At 40.6% G+C, this 27,588-nt stretch overlaps 1 protein-coding gene across 3 annotated transcripts; it reads left to right on the forward strand.

The window, feature by feature from the left end:
- The first annotated feature begins 936 nt into the window (after positions 1–936).
- sgcg (sarcoglycan, gamma) lies at positions 937–26,885 on the forward strand. Of its 3 annotated transcripts, XM_054795177.1 has the most exons (10): positions 937–1,049; positions 1,171–1,320; positions 8,805–8,885; positions 13,279–13,481; positions 14,436–14,540; positions 15,094–15,184; positions 15,267–15,386; positions 21,214–21,286; positions 21,359–21,482; positions 26,174–26,885. In XM_054795177.1, the coding sequence occupies exons 3-10, from the start codon at positions 8,864–8,866 to the stop codon at positions 26,339–26,341; spliced, it is 906 nt and encodes a 301-aa protein (XP_054651152.1). In that variant the 5' UTR covers positions 937–1,049; positions 1,171–1,320; positions 8,805–8,863; the 3' UTR covers positions 26,342–26,885. The 3 variants fall into 3 exon arrangements, with proteins under 3 accessions (XP_054651152.1, XP_054651151.1, XP_054651153.1); XM_054795176.1 differs by lacking the exon at positions 21,214–21,286; XM_054795178.1 differs by lacking the exons at positions 8,805–8,885; positions 21,214–21,286.
- The last annotated feature ends 703 nt before the right edge of the window (positions 26,886–27,588 follow it).

Below are 27,588 nucleotides of genomic sequence, written 5' to 3' on the forward strand. Positions count from 1 at the left end.
GCTAATGCTTTCCTCTCACCTACCGTGATATTGGACGGTGGTGGTTTAGCACTGCTGAGAAGGGCCGATATTCTCAGACGAAGGTCCCCTGCCTCTGTTCTAGAAAGGTTATTGTTTCTGATGGCCGATTCAGCTGCTGTGATATAGTCTACTGTGGGTATCGTTTTAGGAGTCACTGAGAAGTTGAGACCCTTGGTTAATACTGCCTTCTCTGTCTCCGAGAGGCTTCTGTCTGACAGATTTTTGATCCAATTTTTTTTAGTATTGGTCTGATTCCCCCCCTCCTTAGTGTTTACGACAAGCTGTGGTCGATTTTCCAATAGAAGTTTCTGGAATTTTCCCTTATGCCTTTCTTTGGTTTTGCTATGGTGCTTCATATAACCTGATTTGGTAAATTCACAAACCTCCTGATAGCAAATGCTCCAAAAAAGGCTTTATCAACATCGCAGGGACAATTCTAGTGGTCCTCAATCAGCAGTACATCTACACCTTAAAGCTACCAATCACTCTTTTCAGGACAGCGAGGTAAAGATCTTGGCCAAAGAAAACAGATGGTTTGAAAGAGGAGTAAAGGAAGCTATTTTTGTCTAACAACAGAACCCATCATTGAATCGGAATGGTGGTTTGAGGTTTAATTTGGACCCTGTGTTCAGCAGGTTACTGAGACCAAAACCCACAGCTCTTAGTCTTGCAAATGAGGTGGAGCCAGGGCCGAGCCAGAACAATAGATGCTAACGAGCCAGTATCAGAGTCGTTCATACCCAATTCAGGGAGCGACACTTCCCTTTTATCGGAGGTGTTAATAGCAGGATAGGATTATACCACTACTCCGCCCAGGCTTAGTGTAAGGAACCAATAGGAGGAGGGTGTTGGCACACCAATTCCGCCCACTCTTACTGTATTAGCGAAACATCTGACACATTCTTAACAGAAGTACAGATGACGTCTCAAGAAGCCTTTTCCTCGATGGACAACTCCTGTACGACTGAGAGCCTACACAGACGACAGGAAAGCTATTCTTTCTCTTAGCTGCTCACCACACAAACACGGTACTATTATTATTACTATTAGTATTATTGCGGTAGTTCTGAATTTCATGTCGGTGTGCACCTTGTTGTTCCCTCTCTCTCTCCCTCCCTGTGGTTGAGTGCGTGTGCCGTCTGGTGTCAGGCGGGTGCATGAGTGGATTTATGGCCTGCAGCTGTTGAACGGCTGTCAGAAGTGCAAGCCAGGATCTCCACGCTGCTTCTGCTGCTGCTGCTGCTGCTGTTTCTGGTCCACACACTGTTTCGTTGAAAGGAGATACACTCAGCAAAGTCGGTGAGTTCTCTTTCTCTTTTTGTTTTTCTTTTTCTTTTTCTTTTTCTTTTTCTGTTTCTTTTTCTTTTTCTGTTTCTGTTTCTGTTTCAGTTTCTTTTTCTTTTTCTTTTTCTTTCTCTTTTTCTTTTCTTTCTCTTTCTTGTGTTGTTTCCTTGCTGAAGTACAATGTGACCTTTGACCTCTCTTTTTAACACCTTGAGCTCCGGCTGAACACCACGTGACCATACAAGGGCAGCAAGACAAAAATAACTACAGCATGTACATCACGTGTTTGCTCATGTCTTACACCACTGTAGCGTGTGTGTGTGTGTGTGTGTGTGTAAAATATAGCATTTTTAGATGGAAAGGCAATAGAGTGGAGTCAAAGGACGGACAAGACAGGAAGTCCAGTTTTGTCCTGAATGGATACTTTTTTAGTGAGGTTCTTTCGGGATGTTTTTGTTCACTTTTGATGTACCTTTAATAGTTAAATTCATTCCCTGTAACATTTGAAGGGATAGAATATGTTCAGTCATTTACCAAATAACATGAAGTCATAAGAATAAACAATGTCATCATATTCAACAATCACAACGTTATCAACCTCATTTGTTGCCACATGCAGCAGGAATCATGCAGTCAACTTACGACAATCAAGCTATGATAAAGGGAATAATAAGTTACCACATGGGGGAATAAAGTTTAGTAGAGGAATAAGTGAGTATGGTTATGGAATAAGTGAGTATGGTTATGGAGGCCACACGGTGGTCGAATGGTTAGCATGTTGGCCACACAGTCACAGTCTGGAGATGGTTCGATTCTCCCATGGGCATTTCTGTGTGGAGTTTGCATGTTCTTCCCGTGCGTGTGTGGGTTTTCTCCAGGTGCTCCCGTTTCCTCCCACATTCTAAAAAGGTTATTTGGAGACTCTAAATGGTCCATAGGTATGAATGTGAGTGTTTGTCTGTATGTGCCCTGCCATTGGCTGGCCACCAGTCCAGGGTGTACCCCGCCTCTTGCCTGAAGTCAGCTGGGATAGGCTCCAGCATACCCCCACGACCCTAATGAGGAGAAGCGGCATAGAAAATGGATGCATGGATGTGGAATAAGTGAGTGTGTTTATGAAAGCAAAGTATGTGAGAAGCATGAAGTTGTGCTGTGATGAGAATAAAGAAGCCAAGTAGTAGTAGTAGTAGTAGTAGTAGTAGTAGTAGTAGTAGTAGTAGGGGTGATTTGGAGAATAAAGTTGGGAGAGTAAATAAAAGGTAATAAGAAGGCTGTAGTACTGCAGTAATATGAAGTAGAGTTGCAGTATCCTTGTAAGACTTTGAGGCGTGGACTTGAGGAAAATGTTTGCGTGTCCCATAAATGTTGCATTCCTGGCACGGCAGTTTGGCCGACTGCTCGGGAGTGTTTTTGTTTGGTTGCTAGGAAGAAGCTGAATGAAGGAGGAGGCTTTCAGTCATGTGTTCTTCCATTCCAGCAGGCATCTGATGACAGTACAGGAGATACCAGCTGGGCAGCTATGTGTTATCTATGTGTCTATCTATCTATGTGTCTATCTATCTATCTATCTATGTGTCTGTCTATGTGTCTATCTATGTGTCTATGTGTCTGTCTATCTATGTGTCTATCTATCTATCTATCTATCTATGTGTCTGTCTATGTGTCTATCTATGTGTCTGTCTATGTGTCTGTCTATCTATGTGTCTATCTATCTATCTATCTATGTGTCTGTCTATGTGTCTGTCTATCTATCTATGTGTCTATCTATCTATCTATGTGTCTGTCTATGTGTCTATCTATGTGTCTGTCTATCTATGTGTCTATCTATCTATCTATGTGTCTGTCTATGTGTCTATCTATGTGTCTGTCTATCTATGTGTCTATCTATCTATCTATGTGTCTGTCTATGTGTCTGTCTATCTATCTATCTATGTGTCTATCTATCTATCTATGTGTCTATCTATGTGTCTATCTATGTGTCTATCTATCTATCTATCTATGTGTCTGTCTATGTGTCTATCTATGTGTCTGTCTATGTGTCTGTCTATCTATGTGTCTATCTATCTATCTATGTGTCTGTCTATGTGTCTGTCTATCTATCTATGTGTCTATCTATCTATCTATGTGTCTGTCTATGTGTCTATCTATGTGTCTGTCTATCTATGTGTCTATCTATCTATCTATGTGTCTGTCTATGTGTCTGTCTATCTATCTATCTATGTGTCTATCTATCTATCTATGTGTCTATCTATGTGTCTATCTATGTGTCTGTCTATCTATGTGTCTATCTATCTATCTACCTATCTATGTGTCTGTCTATGTGTCTATCTATGTGGCTGTCTATGTGTCTGTCTATCTATGTGTCTATCTATCTATCTATGTGTCTGTCTATGTGTCTGTCTATCTATCTATGTGTCTATCTATCTATCTATGTGTCTGTCTATGTGTCTGTCTATCTATCTATGTGTCTATCTATCTATCTATGTGTCTATCTATGTGTCTATCTATGTGTCTGTCTATCTATGTGTCTATCTATCTATCTATCTATGTGTCTATCTATGTGTCTATCTATGTGTCTGTCTATCTATGTGTCTATCTATCTATCTATCTATGTGTCTGTCTATGTGTCTGTCTATCTATGTGTCTATCTATCTATCTATGTGTCTGTCTATGTGTCTGTCTATCTATGTGTCTATCTATCTATCTATGTGTCTGTCTATCTATCTATGTGTCTATCTATCTATCTATGTGTCTATCTATGTGTCTATCTATGTGTCTATCTATCTATGTGTCTATCTATCTATCTATCTATCTGTGTGTCTGTCTATGTGTCTATCTATGTGTCTGTCTATGTGTCTGTCTATCTATGTGTCTATCTATCTATCTATGTGTCTGTCTATGTGTCTGTCTATCTATCTATGTGTCTATCTATCTATCTATGTGTCTATCTATGTGTCTATCTATCTATCTATCTATGTGTCTATCTATGTGTCTGTCTATGTGTCTGTCTATCTATGTGTCTATCTATCTATCTATGTGTCTGTCTATGTGTCTGTCTATCTATCTATGTGTCTATCTATCTATCTATCTATCTATCTATGTGTCTATCTATGTGTCTATGTGTCTGTCTATCTATGTGTCTATCTATCTATCTATCTATGTGTCTGTCTATGTGTCTATCTATGTGTCTGTCTATGTGTCTGTTTATCTATGTGTCTATCTATCTATCTATCTATGTGTCTGTCTATGTGTCTGTCTATCTATCTATGTGTCTATCTATCTATCTATGTGTCTATCTATGTGTCTGTCTATCTATGTGTCCATCTATCTATCTATCTATCTATGTGTCTGTCTATGTGTCTATCTATGTGTCTGTCTATGTGTCTGTCTATCTATGTGTCTATCTATCTATCTATGTGTCTGTCTGTGTGTCTATCTATGTGTCTATCTATGTGTCTGTCTATCTATGTGTCTATCTATCTATCTATGTGTCTGTCTATGTGTCTGTCTATCTATCTATCTATGTGTCTATCTATCTATCTATGTGTCTATCTATGTGTCTATCTATGTGTCTATCTATGTGTCTGTCTATGTGTCTGTCTATCTATGTGTCTATCTATCTATCTATGTGTCTGTCTATGTGTCTGTCTATCTATCTATCTATGTGTCTATCTATCTATCTATGTGTCTATCTATGTGTCTATCTATCTATCTATGTGTCTGTCTATCTATGTGTCTATCTATCTATCTATGTGTCTATCTATGTGTCTATCTATGTGTCTGTCTATGTGTCTGTCTATCTATGTGTCTATCTATCTATCTATGTGTCTGTCTATGTGTCTGTCTATCTATGTGTCTATCTATCTATCTATGTGTCTGTCTATGTGTCTGTCTATCTATCTATGTGTCTATCTATCTATCTATGTGTCTATCTATGTGTCTATCTATGTGTCTATCTATCTATGTGTCTATCTATCTATCTATCTATCTGTGTGTCTGTCTATGTGTCTATCTATGTGTCTGTCTATGTGTCTGTCTATCTATGTGTCTATCTATCTATCTATCTATGTGTCTGTCTATGTGTCTGTCTATCTATCTATGTGTCTATCTATCTATCTATCTATGTGTCTATCTATGTGTCTATCTATGTGTCTGTCTATCTATGTGTCTGTCTATCTATGTGTCTATCTATCTATCTATGTGTCTATCTATCTATCTATGTGTCTATCTATGTGTCTGTCTATCTATGTGTCTATCTATGTGTCTGTCTATCTATGTGTCTATCTATCTATCTATCTATGTGTCTACCTATCTATCTATGTGTCTATCTATGTGTCTGTCTATCTATGTGTCTATCTATCTATCTATGTGTCTATCTATGTGTCTATGTGTCTATCTATGTGTCTATCTATGTGTCTGTCTATGTGTCTATCTATGTGTCTATCTATGTGTCTATCCATGTGTCTGTCTATGTGTCTATGTGTCTATCTATGTCTCTATCTATGTGTCTGTCTATCTATGTGTCTATCTATGTGTCTATGTGTCTGTCTATACAGTATATCTATGTGTCTATCTATGTGTCTATCTATGTGTCTGTCTATCTATGTGTCTATCTATCTATCTATGTGTCTATCTATCTATGTGTCTATCTATGTGTATATCTATGTGTCTATCTATGTGTCTGTCTATGTGTCTATCTATGTGTCTGTCTATGTGTCTATGTGTCTATCTATGTCTCTATCTATGTGTCTGCCTATCTATGTGTCTATCTATCTATCTATGTGTCTATCTATGTGTCTGTCTATGCGTCTATGTATATATCTATGTGTCTATTTATGTGTCTGTCTATGTGTCTATCTATGTGTCTATCTATGTGTCTATGTATATATCTATGTGTCTATTTATGTGTCTGTCTATGTGTCTGTCTATCTATGTGTCTATCTATCTATCTATGTGTCTATCTATCTATCTATCTATCTATCTATCTATGTGTCTGTCTATGTGTCTATCTATGTGTCTATCTATGTGTCTGTCTATGTGTCTATCCATGTGTCTGTCTATGTGTCTATCTATGTGTCTATCTATGTGTCTGTCTGTGTGTCTATCTATGTGTCTGTCTATCCATGTGTCTGTCTATGTGTCTATGTGTCTATCTATGTCTCTATCTATGTGTCTGTCTATCTATGTGTCTATCTATGTGTCTATGTCTGTCTATATATCTATGTGTCTACCTATGTGTCTATGTGTCTATCTATGTGTCTATCTGTCTGTCTATGTGTCTATCTATGTGTCTATGTGTCTATCTATGTGTCTGTCTATGTGTCTATCTATGTGTCTATGTGTCTATCTATGTGTCTATCTATGTGTTGACTATGTGTCTATCTATCTATGTGTCTGTCTGTGTGTCTATCTATGTGTCTATGTGTCTATCTATGTGTCTATCTATGTGTTGACTATGTGTCTATCTATCTATGTGTCTGTCTGTGTGTCTATCTATGTGTCTGTCTATGTGTCTATCTGTGTCTATCTATGTGTCTATCTATGTGTCTGTATCTATGTGTCTGTCTATCTATGTGTCTATCTATGTGTCTGTCTATGTGTCTATCTATATATCTATGTGTCTATCTATGTGTCTATGTGTCTATCTATGTGTTTATCTATGTGTTTATCTATATATCTATGTGTCTATCTATGTGTCTATGTGTCTATTTATGTGTCTATCTATGTGTCTATCTATGTGTTTATGTATATATCTATGTGTCTATCTATGTGTCTATCTATATATCTATGTGTCTATCTGTCTATGTGTCTATCTAGGTGTCTATCTATCTATGTGTCTATCTATGTGTCTATCTATGTGTCTGTATCTATATGTCTGTCTATCTATGTCTATCTATGTGTCTGTCTATGTGTCTATCTATGTGTCTATCTATGTGTCTGTCTATCTATGTGTCTGTCTATCTATGTGTCTATCTATGTGTCTGTCTATCTGTGTGTCTATCTATGTGTCTATCTATATATCTATGTGTCTATCTATGTGTCTGTCTATCTGTGTGTCTATCTATGTGTCTATCTATATATCTATGTGTCTATCTGTCTATCTAGGTGTCTATCTATCTATGTGTCTATCTAAGTGTCTACAGTATGTGTCTATCTATGTGTCTGTATCTATGTGTCTGTCTATCTATGTGTCTGTCTATGTGTCTATCTATGTGTCTGTCTATCTATGTGTCTATCTATGTGTCTATCTATATATCTATGTGTCTATCTATGTGTCTGTCTATCTGTGTGTCTATCTATGTGTCTATCTATATATCTATGTGTCTATCTATCTATCTATGTGTCTGTCTATGTGTCTATCTATGTGTCTATCTATGTGTCTGTCTATCTATGTGTCTATCTATGGGTCTATCTATATATCTATGTGTCTATCTATGTGTCTGTCTATCTGTGTGTCTATCTATGTGTCTATCTATATATCTATGTGTCTATCTATGTGTTTATCTACAGTATGTATCTATGGGTCTATCTATATATCTATGTGTCTATCTATATATCTATGTGTCTATCTATGTGTCTATGTGTCTATCTATGTGTCTATCTATATATCTATGTGTCTATCTGTGTCTATCTATCTATGTGTCTATCTATGTGTCTGTCTATCTATGTGTCTGTCTATCTATGTGTCTATGTGTCTGTCTATCTGTGTGTCTATCTATGTGTCTATCTATGTCTCTATCTATATATCTATGTGTTTATCTATGTGTCTATCTATATATCTATGTGTCTATCTATATATCTATGTGTCTATCTATGTGTCTATCTATATATCTATGTGTCTATCTATGTGTCTATCTAAATATCTATGTGTTTATCTATGTGTCTATCTATGTGTCTATCTATGTGTCTATCTATATATCTATGTGTCTATCTATATATCTATGTGTCTATCTATGTGTCTATCTACATCAGGGGTCACCAATGTGGTGCCCGTGGGCACCAGGTAGCCCCCACGACCACATGAGGTGCCCGCAAGCCTGCTTTTCATTCAGGTTTCCAGTTAATAATGAAAGAACAGTAGAAAGAAATGCATTGTGTAATACAACATGTGAGTTGTGGACACCAGCATTTTGTTCATGTTCTGGTAAAACAAGCATATTTGCTTTGTTTGGGTTTAAAATAAGCTCTGAAAATAAATGTTACAAAAATGAGTACAGTAGCTCTTGGCCATTTTCATTTTGTAAAAGTAGCTCTCACAAGGAAAAACGTTGGTGACCCCTGATCTATAGTATCTGAGTGTGAGTAATACTTTGTCTTCACCTTCTACTGATTATTTGCAATCCAACTTTATTTTTGTATTGTGTTCTTTTTGAGCTGTTTGCTACTGTAGTGTTTGATACTGTAGTTGCAGGTGTGTTACGTACTGTATGTCCTTGTATATTCTATAAATATATTTAGGCTGTAGTTGCAGGTGTGTTACGTACTGTATGTCCTTGCAGTATCAACACGGGCAGATGACTCGTTAGTGGCAGTGCTGTTGGGTGCAGTCCGCTTCTTAATGCAGAAGAATATAATCCAAGGTAACACGCCTTCCTTTGGCGCTCTGCTTCTTGTCCTGGTGTCCAAATGCTGGGCCCGTGCTGACTGGAGGCCACGCTGCCAGCAGCTGCAGATGGAGCTCCATCTGCCTTCATGTCATCTTGCTTGATGTTGCATCTCAGGAGGCTTCCTCATGGATCTGTCCTAAAACACCTTCTACTTCTTCTGCTTTCCCTTTCTTGCTTAACTGTTGGAAAAGCCGTCAAGATTTCCACTGCCACTATGAGTCGCATATGCACTTTGTGTGTGTGTGTGTGTGTGTGTGTGTGTGTGTGTGTGTGCAGCATTGCATTGGATGAACAAAGCACGAATAAAACACAAGGCTTATACACTCAACACTATACTATAACACACACTGTCTCTTTACAGTATGTAACAACAATGGACCAGCCTGGACACAACTCATTTCATGCGGTTCCTTACCTGTTACAGCAGAGTATTCCAATGATCTCACATTACCACTTTATTTTCGTAAATTTAAGAGAAAAACTGTTAAGTTAATGTTGCAGGCATGGGGTAAAGAAGGCGTAAGTGAGATGATGCTAACCCGTGCTAATCTGCCACGTGATAAATAAAAGCTTGCCTGAAGCAAGAGCAACGTTTCCTTCCTTCCTTCCTGAAGACCTACGCTCTATTTTACCTCTCACACGTACGACACCTTCACACCTACACTAATATCACCACTTATTCTCATCATACATATCACCACTTTATCCTCATCATACGTATCACCACTTTATCCTCATCATACGTATCACCACTTTATCCTCATCATACGTATCACTTTATTCTCATCATACGTATCACTTTATTCTCATCATACGTATAACTTTATCCTCATCATACGTATCACCACTTTATTCTCATCATACGTATCACCACTTTATCCTCATCATACGTATCACCACTTTATCCTCATCATACGTATCACCACTTTATCCTCATCATACGTATCACTTTATTCTCATCATACGTATCACTTTATTCTCATCATACGTATAACTTTATCCTCATCATACGTATCACCACTTTATTCTCATCATACGTATCACCACTTTATCCTCATCATACGTATCACCACTTTATCCTCATCATACGTATCACTTTATTCTCATCATACGTATCACTTTATTCTCATCATACGTATAACTTTATCCTCATCATACGTATCACCACTGTATTCTCATCATACGTATCACCACTTTATCCTCATCATACGTATCACCACTTTATTCTCATCATACGTATCACCACTTTATCCTCATCATACGTATCACTTTATTCTCATCATACGTATCACCACTTTATCCTCATCATACGTATCACCACTTTATCCTCATCATATGTATCACTTTATTCTCATCATACGTATCACCACTTTATTCTCATCATACGTATCACCACTTTATCCTCATCATACGTATCACCACTTTATCCTCATCATATGTATCACTTTATTCTCATCATACGTATCACCACTTATTCTCATCATACGTATCACTTTATTCTCATCATACGTATCACCACTTTATTCTCATCATACGTATCACCACTTTATCCTCATCATACGTATCACCACTTTATTCTCATCATACGTATCACCACTTTATCCTCATCATACGTATCACCACTTTATCCTCATCATACGTATCACCACTTTATTCTCATCATACGTATCACCACTTTATTCTCATCATACGTATCACCACTTTATCCTCATCATACGTATCACCACTTTATCCTCATCATACGTATCACCACTTTATTCTCATCATACGTATCACCACTTTATCCTCATCATACGTATCACCACTTTATTCTCATCATACGTATCACCACTTTATCCTCATCATACGTATCACCACTTTATCTTCATCATATGTATCACTTTATTCTCATCATACGTATCACCACTTTATCCTCATCATACGTATCACCACTTTATTCTCATCATACGTATCACTTTATTCTCATCATACGTATCACCACTTTATTCTCATCATACGTATCACCACTTTATTCTCATCATACGTATCACCACTCTATTCTCATCATACGTATCACCACTTTATCCTCATCATACGTATCACCACTTTATCCTCATCATACGTATCACCACTTTATCCTCATCATACGTATCACTTTATTCTCATCATACGTATCACTTTATTCTCATCATACGTATAACTTTATCCTCATCATACGTATCACCACTGTATTCTCATCATACGTATCACCACTTTATCCTCATCATACGTATCACCACTTTATTCTCATCATACGTATCACCACTTTATCCTCATCATACGTATCACTTTATTCTCATCATACGTATCACCACTTTATCCTCATCATACGTATCACCACTTTATCCTCATCATATGTATCACTTTATTCTCATCATACGTATCACCACTTTATTCTCATCATACGTATCACCACTTTATCCTCATCATACGTATCACCACTTTATCCTCATCATACGTATCACCACTTTATCCTCATCATATGTATCACTTTATTCTCATCATACGTATCACCACTTATTCTCATCATACGTATCACTTTATTCTCATCATACGTATCACCACTTTATTCTCATCATACGTATCACCACTTTATCCTCATCATACGTATCACCACTTTATTCTCATCATACGTATCACCACTTTATCCTCATCATACGTATCACCACTTTATCCTCATCATACGTATCACCACTTTATTCTCATCATACGTATCACCACTTTATTCTCATCATACGTATCACCACTTTATCCTCATCATACGTATCACCACTTTATCCTCATCATACGTATCACCACTTTATTCTCATCATACGTATCACCACTTTATCCTCATCATACGTATCACCACTTTATTCTCATCATACGTATCACCACTTTATCCTCATCATACGTATCACCACTTTATCCTCATCATATGTATCACTTTATTCTCATCATACGTATCACCACTTTATCCTCATCATACGTATCACCACTTTATTCTCATCATACGTATCACTTTATTCTCATCATACGTATCACCACTTTATTCTCATCATACGTATCACCACTTTATTCTCATCATACGTATCACCACTTTATTCTCATCATACGTATCACCACTCTATTCTCATCATACGTATCACCACTTTATCCTCATCATACGTATCACCACTTTATCCTCATCATACGTAAAACTTTATTCTCATCATACGTATCACCACTTTATTCTCATCATACGTATCGCCACTTTATTCTCATCATACGTATCACCACTTTATCCTCATCATATGTATCACTTTATTCTCATCATACGTATCACCACTTTATTCTCATCATAGGGTGATACTCGGTGGTGGTTGTGTGCGTATGTGTGGTGGTAATGAACAGAAATACAAAGAAAAAGAAGTGGATATTCTCATCACTTACTTACATAACTCTTACAAGTAGAGCGTCTGTGTAGGCTCTCAGTCGTACAGGAGTTGTCCATCGAGGGAAAGGCTTCTTGAGACGTCATCTGTACTTCTGTGAAGAAGGTGTCGGACGTTTCGCTCCTCATCCGAAGAGCTTCGTCAGCGAACTAACAAGTCACTTGTTAGTCACTTGTTAGTTTGCTTCGTCAGCGAACTAACAAATGCTGTATTTAAGGCCTAAGCTACCAGCACTTATTAGTTCGCTGACGAAGCTCTTCGGATGAGGAGCGAAACGTCCGACACCTTCTTCACAGAAGTACAGATGACGTCTCAAGAAGCCTTTTCCTCTTACAAGTAGAATTTGCTGCGTTTAAGTACGCTCGGAAGTCCCAGAAAATACAAAATAGGTGTGAATGGAAGTTAGATGAGGCAAGCCCTTGTCGGTCATAAAAACAGGGTTCATGTTGCGCTGCTATAAAGGAGGCTGGTGTTAGTAGTAAATAGAATACATTGATTGAAATGTTGATAATAAACACAATCATTGCGCTTCCTTTCAATAAAATGATCATATTTCAGACATGCTACTGTATGAATATGGAAACGGTGGTTAACACCCTGAATCCATTTGAGTTCGTACATGAGGTTGATTTTCAAGAGACAACTTTTGACTTTTGCGTCCCAAATGACGTCTTTATTCTGATAAATCAATCAATGCTGACTTGTTTGACCTGCTGTAATTTTAACTCCAGACGTTTCTTTCCCAGATAACTTGTAGTGATGACATAATGTGTCATTTGGACGTGAGTCATTCAGGTTTTCCTTTTTCCTCCAAAAAGTCTTGATAAGTTCTGACTGAACTCTCATGAATGTCCTAAGCTTTTCAAGTGGTGATGATGTAACATCCCTCTACTGCGTTTGTCATTAGTAAGCCGTTTGTGTGTCGTCACGTACAGTAATGATGGTGGGCGAGCAGTACATCAGCACCACCACGGAGGGCAGCAGTGGGCCAAGGCCGGTGCCCGAGCACATCCACAAGATTGGCATCTACGGCTGGAGGAAGCGCTGCCTCTACCTCTTCGTGCTGCTACTCGTCGTCATGCTGGTGGTCAACCTGGCTTTCACAGTCTGGATCTTCAGGGTCATGTGGTTCAACCCGGTGCGTGTGCTTTATTATTTTTTATAGAAATGCCCTAAAGCAGTGGTCACCAACCTTTTTTGACCCAGGGACTGGCTTGTGTTCCCACAAATTTCCCGCGGACCGGGGGGGGGCCTTTGTTCGTACATTATAGCAATCTAATTTATCTTATTTCTGATGTATTGTGTAAAACTAAGACATGAATAACATCAAATTAAAAGCACAAAATGAATACTGACTCACCATCCACCAGTTCAAGTTCCAGCCAAGTGTTTCCAGAGAGATGATGACATGGCTGTTTGACGTGTGTGCTAAAAGGCAGTGTGCTAGCATGAATTAACTCGAGACAAATGTGCACATTAGCACTCAATAAGTCATCAAAACTTACCTTCATGCATTCCCACATAGTATCAGCATTTGACACCAAATATGAGGTGAAAGAAAAATGGTACAAATACAGTAGTAGTCTATCTGTGCAGCATGAGATAAAGTTAGCACACCCACAATGGACATGCGTCAAGTGAGACGGATGTAACAGAGAATCCGGCAACTTTTCAAAATAAAACAAAAAAAAAATGAAATAATGGAAATTATTTTTTCTTTCTGTACGGGCCGGTACCAAATGACCCACGGCCCGGGGGTTGGGGACCACTGCCCCAAAGCTTTTCTGCTGTAGCAAGTGTTGGGTTTTATTTGGTGCAACAAACACGACAGATGCTAATATGGTAAAAAACTGATTTCCTTGATGTACTGTATAGGCTGAATAGTTGTATGTTCCTACCCCCCCAACCCCAATACAGGCTCACTGTGCTGTTCCCTTGCCTCACACTGCAGAGAAAGGACAGGGATAGCCGTCAGAAACACAAATTATGATTATGTGGAAATACGTGGAAATACGTACTAACTTCAAGCTGTTGTATATTCAAGTGTTGCATTCAAGTACCTGGCCAAACTGCATGCATTGTGTGACCTCAGGAAGGGATGGGCCTCCTGCAAGTCCACTCTGACGGCGTCAAGCTGGAGGACGGCGGATCCGAGTTCCTGCTGCCCCTCTACACTCAGGAGATCCACTCCAGAGAAGTACGTCACCTTGTTGTTCTCCCTGCAAGTGAAGCCATCCAGCCAACGTGTCATTGTTCCATCTTTGTTCAAGCAAACCCTCACACTCACATCCTGTCATCATCTCAGCTTCTGGAACGCTTTCTTTCTCCCACGCTGCTGCGTTTTGTCTCAGAGGCGGTTGGGCGTGAACCGTTTTCATGCCACACACGTTAAGCTCAGGGATGTTTGTGGTGGGGAAGATGCTAGCAGCAGATGGGAACGCTTTGCTGCTCCTCCTCAACGCCTTTTCCCAAACATTCATTATGAAGATGCATTGAGGTTGTCTACAGCCACGCATGAAAGTAAACCAACAAAAATAACATGAAACAGTTCATTGAGTTCATCCTGTACGTCTGCTGCTTATCTTATTTCATAGCAACATTAGCCCTACCATTAGACTGTGATTACTGTTACTGTCATTATGTCAACCACAGCGGCTGACATGCTTGCTAGCAATTATTGAGTAGCGTTTCTTTAAGGCTCATTTTTTTGGGAGTAAAAGTGCAAACTTCTGAACTACTTTTTCTTGCAGGACTCTCCTCTTCTTGTGCACTCAGAAACAGAAAATGTTTCCCTCAACGCCCGAGACGAAAGCGGCAACGTGACAGGGAGGACGTCTGTGGGTAAGACAGCCGGCATCAAGTACCGTACTTGAACGCACCACGGTGAACAAGCAACAGGTTGTTACATTTGGCGTCCTCGCAGGTCCAAAACAGGCTGAGGGACACGCTGCCAACGTGCTCCTCAGCTCCCAAAATGACAACATGCTGTTCAGTGCAGACGGCAAGCAGGCTGCCATCGGACCCGACAAACTACGCATCACAGGTGACAACACATCCAATCATAATCACCATCACGGTGGAAAGATGGAAGAAGGAATGAAGCTGAATGGCATTACCGTTTGCTTCTTCATAAATAGAAAATCAAATAACTAAAAAAGCTTTCAAAAGAAATGATTTGAAAGGCTGCTTTGAAAAGATGAAATGAAATGAAAACAGTGCTTTCAAAATAAAACAAACTCAACAACAATGAAAACAATACCTTAAAATGAATGTAAGCCACGGCCACCACATTTAAAGAGAAACCCTATTTGTACAAATGCAGGCCACACTCGTCCATAAGCCGCATGTGTCCACGTTGTGACACGGGATGTTTACACACCTTAAACCTTCAAATCTTACCTGCACGCCGTGTTCCCAGCGCTGCTCGTTAGCTCCCACGAGTGCGTCGACAGATGCTTTCTTGCATCACGGTGGTCCAAGCAGGACTCATCAAACTTACTGAAGATTTGTCAGATCAAAACACCATCGCTGCATAAGACCTCAAAACGTGACATTAGCCTCCGCTTCACTACTTCTTGAACTGTCATAGTTCATTTCACCATAAATCAGCCTCATCGTTGCTTAAGCCGTTTAAGCGTGTGAAAAAAGTAGCGGCTTATATTCTGGAATTTACAGTAAGTTTAGACCACAGGTGCCTGCGAGGTACTTTTAAAGTGACCAAGTCCCAAAGATCTACCTGCTACTAGAAATAGAGAAGATGTGTATAATATGAGTACAGTAGGTATTTACAGGATGTAGGTTATACGTGGATGGCATGCAAGTTACAAGTCAAAATGATCGACCTCTTTCTATAAAGAAATATCAAATATAACTTTGAAATACTATTGTAAATATTTATGATTACTATTTCACACTCACAGTTTCAACGTTTACAGGTAATCGATAGTATTATAGTCAATATAAAGATAATCACATCAATATTTGTGTTCATAACCTGAGTGCTGATATCATGTCAGCCCAAATAGCAACGTGACCTTGATTAGACACACTTCATGTAGTACATCCAGTTAGCATTTGCTATCAAACATTACTGATGATATCAAATGATGTAAAAGACGATGCAGCCAAAGTCAAGGCAACGTATTAAAAAGCTTCCAGCAACGGGCACATTTTCCATTTCATCATGAAATCATAGCTTAAGAAGCGGAGGTGTAGAAAACACTGGTTTCTGTAGTGGAGTTCATGACGCCAAGCAAAGCCATCAGACGATGCATGTAGCATACATACAAGTCAACACATAACTTTAGCTCTTTTATAGATAGAAGCATCTCAGCGCTCGCTTAGTTTATCCCTAATCCCAATGATCAAGATGAAAGCTGCATCTATGTGTGTAGCTTGCAAAGAGCGAATCAGGAGGGGAGCTTCATGTCAGCTGACTGATGTCATATGACATCTACAAAGTCACGTTTACGCCATCCACCTAAACTACCGTGGCGATCTACCGGTAGCTCGCTATCGATGTAATGGGCACCCCTGGGTTAGACGCAGTCATCTGATGGCACCCCACCAGGGTGTTCAAAGTCCAGCTCGGGGGGCAATTTGTGGCCTGCAGCTTGTTTTAAAAATGGGGTGGGTGGCGTGTTACAAAAGTGACAACACACATCAGAAACAGAAGCAAAGATATTTTTATCTGCTTGTTGGTTGATGGGACGTCCTGATCTCCACGCACTTTGTCCCAAATGTACCTGTGTACCTGCCTGTGTGTGTGTGGCCACCGCCGCGGCTCAACCACCTCACGCACTGATGGATGATTCATCCTGAGGGGCGTGTCGGCCGCTAGCTTCATTACGTCCGGGGTCACTTTAATGCATGCACGCACGCACGCACGCACACACACACACACACACGGTGTAGCGAGTAGTCCAAATAAATGCATGTGCACCCTGAGTCTCTGCTGTCTCGCTTCATTTGCGTCCCGCTCACGTCCGACTGATCATCTTGAGTCCAAGTGAGCGGAGGTCACGTTGCTGCAGGCCCGTCTAGTCAGGTGCTTGGAGTGATGCATTCGTGACGCAGCGGGATGAACAGTCAACTTTTCTAAAACATATTCCATCAGGCCCATCAGGTCTTTTTGTCTTTTTGAGCCTTGAGGGCCGCCGTAGCTCCCACTCATCCAGTTTGTGTCCTCTGAGGTGATGTCTACTTCTACACACACACTGGCGCTCACAAGGAAAGACACCATTTCAAATAAGAAGAATCAGAATCATCCAGCCTAACCCTTTTTCATGCTTTTCAACATCTCTTATTGTATTGTGTTGTATTTTATATTCTATTATTATTATCAATAATTTCTTTGTATAATTGTTACATAGCAATTCTACTACTACTATATATTTTTACATTTTGGGGAGACTTAGGGACCTTGCCCCCTCTACCTGCGCCCCTGGGGGTAGGACTCGCACTTGTTGCTAGGGCGATTTCATAAGGCTCAGTCAGAATTGGCCCAATGAAACACGTCATGTCTCAGCCACACCCACTTTGCTGTTTGGAGGCAGGAACAGGAAGTTTCATGACCACTTACAGTAGCGTTGTGACAATCATGAACGAAGCTGTTCTTTTGAACGGCTCCTTAACATGAGCGATGGGAACCGAGTCGCAGCTAGGAACCGTTCTTTTTTTTCTCCCCAGTTACATGGGGGGGAGTAGGGCTGCTTAGCAGACATGCAAATAGCATCACGCCACGTTGTGCACGCTGCCTTCACCAGTAAAGAAAACAAAACAAACCAACAACACAGAAACACGTGAACGCCCCCACCCAGGAGAGCAGCAGCAGCAGTGAGCGCTCTAAATGACAGTTGCATAGAGTATTTACATAAATACACTGCTCAAAAAGATGAGAGGAACACTTGGAAAACACATCAGATCTAAACTGGGGGGAAAATGATGTTGAATATGTTTCCTGATAATAAGTGGGTGATGTATTAGTAACAAAATGATGCCACATCATTTGATAGAAATGAAAATGATCACCCTATAGAGGGGGGAAATCAAAGACACCCCAAAAATGAAAGTGAAAAAATGATGCAGCACACTGGTCCATTTAGCTAAAATGTCATTGTAGCAACTCAAAATGATTCTCAGTAGTTTGTGTGGCCCCCACGTGCTTGTACGCATGCCTGACAACGTGGGGGCATGCTCCTAATGAGACTACAGATGGTGTCCTGGGGGATCTCCTCCCACATCTGGACCATCACTGCGGTACCTGGATGCATGGAGGAGATTCCAGGAGACAGCTGTTGTTACGTTGTTACTCCAGGAGAGCTGGACAGGGCCGTAGAAGGTCCTTCGACCCTCAGCAGGATCGGTATCTGCTCCTTTGTGCAAGGAGGAACAGGATGAACACTGCCAGAGCCCTACAAAATGACCTCCAGCAGGCCACTGGTGTGAATGTTTCTGACCAAACAATCAGAAACAGGCTCCATGAGGGTGGCCTGAGGGCCTGACGTCCTGTAGTGGGCCCTGTGCTCACTGCCCAGCACCGTAGAGCTAGATTGGCATTTGCCATAGACCACCAGAATTGGCAACTACACCACTGGTGCCCTGTGCTCTTCCCTGATGAGAGCAAGTATTAATGTACTATATATATATATATAAATATACAGACCCTTTCCAAAAAATGAGAATGTCGTGGAAAAGTTGTTTAATTTCCATAATTCCATTCAAAAAGTTAAACTTTCATAGATTATAGATTCAGGGCCCACAATTTAAACGATTTCAAGTATTTATTTGTTTATTTTTACATAATTTGGGCTTCCAGCTCATAAAACCCACGAAAACAGGAATTCAGAAAATTAGAATACTGTGAAGAAATCACCATTTACTTCTCAGTTTTTGCAGGAAAAAAAAAAGAAATTAGGATCACATCAAATCAATCAAAATATGGTACTTTCGAAACGATATGTCAATCTTCAATACTTGGTTGGGAATCCCTTTGCCTTAATCACTGCCTCGATGCCACGTGGCATTGAAGCAATCAGCCTGTGGCATTGCCTGGGAGTTATGGAAGCCCAGATTTCCTTGATGCTTGCTGTCAGCTCTTCTTTGTTGTTGGGTCTGGTGCCCCTCATTTTCCTCTTGAGAATACCCCATAGATTCTCAATGGGGTTTAGGTCCGGTGAGTTGGCTGGCCAGTCAAGCACTGTGATGGCATGGGCATCAAACCAGGTTTTGGTGCTTCTGGCGGTATGGGCAGGGGCCAGGTCCTGCTGGAAGATGAAATCTGCATCTCCATACAGATCCTCAGCAGAAGGAATCATGAAGTCCTCTAAAACATTCTGGTAGACTGTTGCGGTGACCTTGGATTTAAGAAAGCAGAGTTTACCAACACCTGCACCGGACATTGCACCCCAAATCATGACGGACTGTGGATATTTCACACTGGACCTCAGGCAGCTTGGGTTCTGTTCCTCACCCGTCTTCCTCCAAACCCTTGGACCTTGATTCCCAAATGAAAGGCACACTTTACTTTCATCGGAAAAGAGGACCTTGGACCACTGGCCAACAGTCCAGTCCTTCTTCTCCTTGGCCCAGTGGAGACGCTTCCTACGTTGGCTCAGGTTCAGAAGTGGCTTGACCCGAGGAACCCGACAGTTGTAGCCCATCTCCCGGATGCGTCTGAATGTGGTGGTTTTTGAAGCTGTGACTCCCGCCTCATTCCACTCTTTCTGGATCTCTGCCAGATTCTTGAATCTTCTCTGTTTGATAATCCGCTGAAGCCCACGGTCATCTCTTTTGCTGGTGCATCTTCTCCTGCCACATTTTGCCCTTCCTCTAGACTTTCCATTGATATGCTTGGACACAGCACTCTGTGAACAACCAGCCTCCTTAGCTATGAACTTTTGTGGCTTACCCATCCTATGGAGGGTATCAATGATGGTCTTCTGGCCAGTTGTCATGTCTGCAGTCTTCCCCATATTGAACCCAACTGAGACAATTGAACCAAACTGAAGCAATTTAATGACACCTGGGGAAGCCTGTGCAGGTGATTTGAGTTTAGTAGATGATTAGTGTGTGACACTCAGTTTAAAACATTCATGCCCTGCAAAATTTGGGCTGATTTCTTCACAGTATTCAAATTTTTTGAATTCCTGTTTTCGTGGGTTTAATGAGCTGGAAGCCCAAATTATGTAAAAATAAACAAATAAATACTTGAAATCGTTTAAATTGTGGGCCCTGAATCTATAATCTATGAAAGTTTAACTTTTTGAATGGAATTATGGAAATTAAACAACTTTTCCATGACATTCTAATTTTTTGGAAAGGGTCTGTATTTATATATATATATAATGTATATGTATCGTATGTATGGCTCCTATTTACCCAAAGACACTTCAGGAGTCCTCCTCAGGACCCCAGGACGTCCCACCCCACCAGTCTTATTTGTTTGTATGTTGTGTTGGACATCTTGACACTACAAGCTGTTTTGCAGGGAAATTCATTGTAACCTGCTTAGTTTTTTAATATTTACACGTCATGGTGACGTCACTGTCAAAGCAGAGTGATATGGTGCCACCTCGTGGAATATTTACAATGAAACCAGGTCCATCCATCCAGCTAGCCTTCACTTAAAACTCTTAAAACTTATAAAGTGTATACATAAAAAATGTATACATATAAAATGTATACATAAATATAAAAATGAGCCAAATGAGACATTATTTGAACGGCTCTCAAAAAGGAACGGCTCACCAAGATCCGGCTGCCCTGAAAGAATCATAAACCCCATCTCTACTTTGTAGAATATTAAAGTAAATTTTAGGAACAACAGTGCCCTCTGGTGGTCGGTTTGATGTTTACGTATCCATGATCAGGTTCTGAAGGAGCTTTGTTCCAGCATTCCGTGGAGGTTCCTCTCCTCAAGTCTGAGCTCTTGAGAGACCTGAGGTGAGCTCGTCAGCCATCTTGACGTCATCATCTGCCAAGATGAAATGATGAAGTTTCTTTCATCCTCCTCAGGTTGGAGTCTCCCACTCGCTCGCTCAGTATGGACGCGCCAAAGGGCGTTCACCTCAAAGCCTTGGCGGGAAACATCGAAGCTGCGTCCAACATGGACGTTGTCCTGCAGTCCAGCGTGGGACTGGTATGAACGTGAAACAACAACCTGTGCTGCTTTTACAAGGAAACATGCTTTTCCTGATGACATCACATTTGCTAGCACACTTGATATAGAATCATATAATACATAGACGTGTATACATGTAGTACACTTTATACTGTATAGAATCATAAATACAGTCAAACCTGTCTTAGCGGCCACCTTTATAGAACGGCCACCTGCCTATAGCAGCCACTGAAAAATCCCCTGCAGCAAATGTACATGTTATAGACCCTGTGTATAGCAGTCACCTGTCTAACGCGGCCAGCGGCCACCCATTTTGTCTCCCTTGGTCAATATCTGACCGCATATAGCGGCCAAATTACCAACTCAAGTAGAAGCTTCACGCACGAAAAAGTTTCGTTTTTCAATCAATGAAGCCGTCGTGTGTAGACTTTAATTACTGAGTCCTAGCTCAGTCACAATCATTCACAAGATCCACACAAACTGTCAGTTGTTCTACATAAAAAAGCCGTCTTCTTTTGAGCTTGCTATTTCCTGGTCAAACATGTAACTTTAAGAGCATTTGCACCAAAACATTACCGCAAAGTATGCTGGGAACAGGACGTGCTCCCAGCGACGCTACAATAATAAAAAAAAAAAAACATACGCTAGCATGCATGCGGCAGCGGGAGCAAAACTGAGTTCGTTTGTACTTAATTGAAGTATTTTAGAATGTACTCACGTTATTTTTCATCAATCCTCATCCACAAATCCATCAAAGTCCTCATCTTCTGTATTCGACACAAACAAAGCCGTCTTCTTTTCCGTTCGCTACTAGTCTGTTAACTTGTCAGTGTTATTCAGCTCCGAAGCAAAGAAGGAAACTTCTCCTGTTGCTTCTGCCAACTTTATTTCTTGAACGCGGCCACCAGACAGCAGCTCAGAACACACACACATCTCTCAGCATCGTCTCTCCTTCCTGCTTGCCCGCAAGGCAAAGGTCAAACAAGCCCCACTACATAGCTGTCCAGCCAATGCCTGTAAGAAATGACACCGTTTATTTCCTGGTGTGCACTGGTCAATACTGTAATGCCGCTTGTTGTGGGGAAGGAGAGACTCACGTCGCCGATGCACTTTAATGGCTTTATTAACAGCGGAGAACACTGCAGGACTTTACATCCACGCCAACATAAACACACTTCCCAACTCTCTCCAAACTCACAGCTAGCACTGAGCCTAGCTCTCCTGCTCGGGACGCCCACCGTCACTTCCCGTCACTTCCTGATGAACTAAAGCTGTAATGACACTCTGCCGTATAAAAAGTAAAATATTAAAAACAAGCGTAAGACATTACTAGCACAGCTTTGTTCTGTGGGTGGTGGATATATTCTATCAGTTATTACTAAGCCTCTAGCTTCCTTTTAGTAAGTAAAAACCTTGGCTATGATTGCACTACATTGTCATGTAGACCTACAAAGTACACTTGGAAGAACAAGAGGAGAATAAATGTATTGCAACTGATGTGAAACTGATGAGGGGTAGGATTAAATAAGCTTTGCTTCTTCCTACTCCTTTTTGGACTTGCAAAATTGTGAATTGTACTATGTGATGTGCTACTGTTTGACTCATATGCATGTTCAGGATGAATTAAAACCATGAACCATGAACCATGATAATAACAAGACTAGTAGTGCTGTACAACTTTTATCCACAGTCCGCAGTGCCCTCTACTGGTCAACATTATTATTTTTTTTCCTCTACTGGTGAACATTCAAACTGGACGCCAACCTGTCTACAGTATAGAGGCCACCTGTCTATAGCGGCCACTTTTGCAGACTCCCTGTAGTGGCCGCTATAGACAAGTGTGACTGTACACAGATTCAAGATTCAAGAGTTTTATTGTCATATGGATTGTAAAACAGGCAGTTATACTATGCAATGAAATTCTTATTCTGTTCATACTCCCAAGAAAAGAAAGAAAACACAAGAAAAAGAATAAGAACATAAGAAACATAAATACCAATAAATTAAGCAACAGCAACAGAAGAGACATAAATACAGATAAATAATATAAATAAATAAATAAATAATAAAGTGCTATGAGTGTGTGTGTGTGTTGCGTGCGGCGTGTGTGAGTGCTTCGTTGAGAAGCCTGATGGCCTGTGGGTAAAAGCTGTTTGTCAGCCTTGTGGTCCTGGACTTCAAACTCCTGTAGCGTCTGCCTGACGGTAGGAGTGTGAATAATGAGTGTTGTGGATGTGTGCTGTCCTTGATGAGGTTGTTTGTTCTTCGTAGGACTCTAGTTTTATAAATGTCTTGCAGTGAGGGGAGGGCTGCCCCAACGATGTTCTGTGAGGTCTTGATCACCCGCTGGAGTGCCTTCCTATCACGTGTTGTACAGTTACCGTACCAAACAGTGATGGAGGCGGTAAGGACACTTTCCATAGTGCATCTGTAGAAGCAACTCAGGATTGTGGTGGACATGCCAAATTTCCTTCTCAGGAAGTACAGTCTCCTTTGGGACTTCTTCAGAATTTGTTGGGTGTTGTGAGACCAGGTGAGGTCCTCGCTGATGTGTGTGCCAAGGAACTTGAAGGTTTTCACCCTCTCCACCTCAGTCTCATCAATAAACAGGGGTCTATGCGGCTCCTTTTCCCTTGTTCTTGGGTCGATGATCATCTCTTTAGTCTTATCTGTATTGAGAAGGAGATTGTTATCACGACACCAAGCTATGAGGTCCGCCACCTCTCTTCTGTATGATGTTTCAACACCACCAGTGATCAGGCCGATGACTGTCGTGTCATCCGCAAATTTAATGATGCTGGTGTTGTTCTGGGAGGCCACACAATCGCAAGCGACAGGTTAAATATGTCAGCAAGCACATCAGCTAGCTCTGATGAGCAAACCCGAAGTGCACGTCCTGAGATGTTGTCTGGGCCTGCTGCTTTTTGTGGGTTTGTTTTGTTCAGAACCCTGCGCACATCAGCTGATGTCACCATGAGAGGTGAGTCCTGTGTGCTCCCCAAGTCCAGCCACCCTCTCTGCTCATCAGGAGTTTGGGTGTCAAAGCGGGCGTAGAACTCGTTCAGCTCATCTGGAAGTGTGGTTTGGCTGGACGTGGCTACGCTACTCTGCTGTCGATAGTCTGTGATGTGCTGGAGCCCCGCCCACATGCGCCGAGGGTCTGAGGTGAAATAGCAGCCCTCCAGCTTCTGTCTGTACTGTCTTTTGGCCTCTCGTATGGACCTCCTCAGGTCATATCTGGCCTTTTTGTAGTCATCAGCGGTGCCCATGACAAATGCAGTCGAACGATCACGTAGCTTAGCCCTTACATCACAGTTCATCCACTGTTTTTGGTTAGGGTATTTTCTGTAATACTTGGTGGTGGTAACAGTCTCTATACATGTGCTAATGTAGCCAGTAACAGCAGAAGCATATTCATCCAAATCAACAGTACAATCTTCCCTCCCCGCTGCAGTTTTAAACACATCCCAGTTTGTGCAGCCAAAGCAGTCCTGAAGTACTTGATCAGTTTCTTCATTCCACACTTTAACTGCTGTACTTACAGGGGGAGCTTGTTTAAGAAGTTGTCTGTATGTTGGATAAAGGAATATGGAGATGTGGTCAGCCTTTCCAAAGTGGGGTCTTGGAACAGTCTTCAAAGCACCTTTCATGTTGCTGTACACGTGTATACATGTAGTACACTTTATACTGTATAGAATCATAAATACATAGACATGTATACATACATTATATACAGTATATAGCAATAACTGCAAAACCCCCAACTACAGTATTTATGCATATTAATTTCACACTTTGCCTTCTAAAGTTCAACACAATTGAGTTTAAAAAACAACATTTTCACAGGAAATCATGGCAATGAAAGCACGCGTTGCCATGGCAACAATACAAACTGTTTTTAGAGTAACACTTTAATCTTCTATACTGACACAAGTGTAAAAAGAAGTCAACCGCTGTAATATTTTCATAACGTGGGATACGTGACACCAACAAAAGCCAAAGAAAAAGTGCAAGTTTGAATCCTTCTTAAGCTCTGCTGGTGAGATATTTCTGCAAAGGACACGCGTATTTCCCCCCAAAATATTGGTTAAAATACAGAGACATTAAAGTAGGTGTAAGCAACACAAACAGCACCGTCTAGTGGGGCAGTGCCCCTTCTGCCCCCTAATTGTGATAATCACAAATTGTATAATTGTTTTTTTCATATTTCAAAATATGTGATGTATAATACATTCATGTGAATATATATTTCAAACTATATGAATACATACAGTAAATCCCTGTCTATTCACACAGTGACGTTTTGCTCCCCCACATACTTGGGGAGTTTTTTTGCTTTAAATAGTAAATAATTATAAGAATTATTTTTCAAAAATGAATAAAAGTACAAATAAAAGAAAGTACTAATTTTTGTTGTTCATAATGACTTTTTTGAAGATAACAAATAGAAGGTGGTTTGATGGCGCTATCCAGCAAGTCATTCACTCAACATTTTCCAGCAGGAAGATGCTTAGACGAAGTGACGTGCTGTGTAGTGTGTGCCTGCAGTCGTTTGTGTGAAATGTGAGCAGCACATTCCAGGCTTACGTGCAAGCACACGTTTCCAAGTAGTCCAATGATGTCACACTCGTTGTAAGTGGTACTCGTTAGCAGTGCTTTGTGTGAATGTTAAGGAAGACACTGATTGAGGCTGTCCTCTACCCCCCCAGCTGGTGCTGGATTCAGAGACGGTGCGCATGCCCAGTCTGCCCCAAAGTCAAGGAGGAGTTCCAGGCAACGTTCAGGGTCTCTACGAGGTCTGCGTCTGTCCCAGTGGAAAAGTCTTCCTGTCCAAGGCGGGCGTCACATCCACTTGCAGTGACAATCAGGAGTGCTAAGATTTTATTACTGTACTTTTATGTGGGAGTGGAGCTCCTACCAGCAGGGGGCGTGCTAGCTGGAGGACATCATGTTGTCATGGCTGGGCAATGAGGAGCTGCTTTCACAGCGTACATCCTATGCAATATGGTCTTGTGGTGCAATACATGAGAATATGAACACAGCGCTCATGTCTTGTTTCTTTGGCTTTTTCACTTGACAAGCTTGTGTTGAACCTGACGAGGCAACCCCGCAACACACAACAACAACACATGGATGCTATTGCTATTGCTACAAGAGCACCCGTGTTTTTGGATTGGAAAAAATATGGATTGTCTTGTGTTTGGGTCGATGCAATAATACCTGTTGGGGGGGGTTGAGTATTATTATTTTTGTGAAGGCACATTTCATCATTATCAAACGTAAATTGTAAAAAAAACATGCAATCCGAAGATGCAGGTGTACCTAATGTTGTGGCCAGCACATAACATGTTTTTGAAATGAGTGGCGTCTCTATGTGTGTTATTACGGTATTTTTTGTGCACCACACTGTAAAAAATGATGATTTGGTTGTTTAATAAACTTTGTGTAATTCTTTTACAGCGCACTTGTCATTCATAGTTTTCACATGATATTACATAACGTGATAGATACTTTATTGATCTCCAAGAGAATATTTTTATTATATTCTTCTTATATTAAGCAGTCGCATATTCAGTAGTACTACTTTGTCACCTTTTACGTGTGAAAAGTCAGACCAGGATGTTGCGATAGCGATTGACAATCACTTTTCAACCATTCAGTTCATCCACCTCTGTACTTACACTTAGCATTCTGGAGTGCATATTACAAAAGTGGACGCACTTACTTCAAAATCCAAAATAGATATCTTACATCATGTATTTATAAATGATTACCACTTTAGGGTGACTGGGCTGTGTTTTCTCTGGGAAAAAACTTTATTCTGAGCAAAAAGCACAAATGGGTGGGTTTGCAGGAACTTGAAGCCTGAATGACAAATATGCGGCACTGTTGCCATCTCCTCAGTAAGAAAAGTAGCTATTGGCTGTCCTAGAAGTTGCTGCCTGACGTCATCAGCTAATTTGCATATACTGTAATTTGCATATGATGTAAAAGATGCTGGAGGAAAAAAGCAGAACCTCATGGAGAGACCAAAAAAGTGAGTAAAAACACCTTTAGAATGACAAATAAACTTGATTTTTGGTTTGTTCATTTAAAATTGGCCAGCACTTCATGAAAATAAAAC

This window comes from Dunckerocampus dactyliophorus, chromosome 12 (assembly GCF_027744805.1).
Source record: "Dunckerocampus dactyliophorus isolate RoL2022-P2 chromosome 12, RoL_Ddac_1.1, whole genome shotgun sequence".
NCBI lineage: Eukaryota > Metazoa > Chordata > Actinopteri > Syngnathiformes > Syngnathidae > Dunckerocampus > Dunckerocampus dactyliophorus.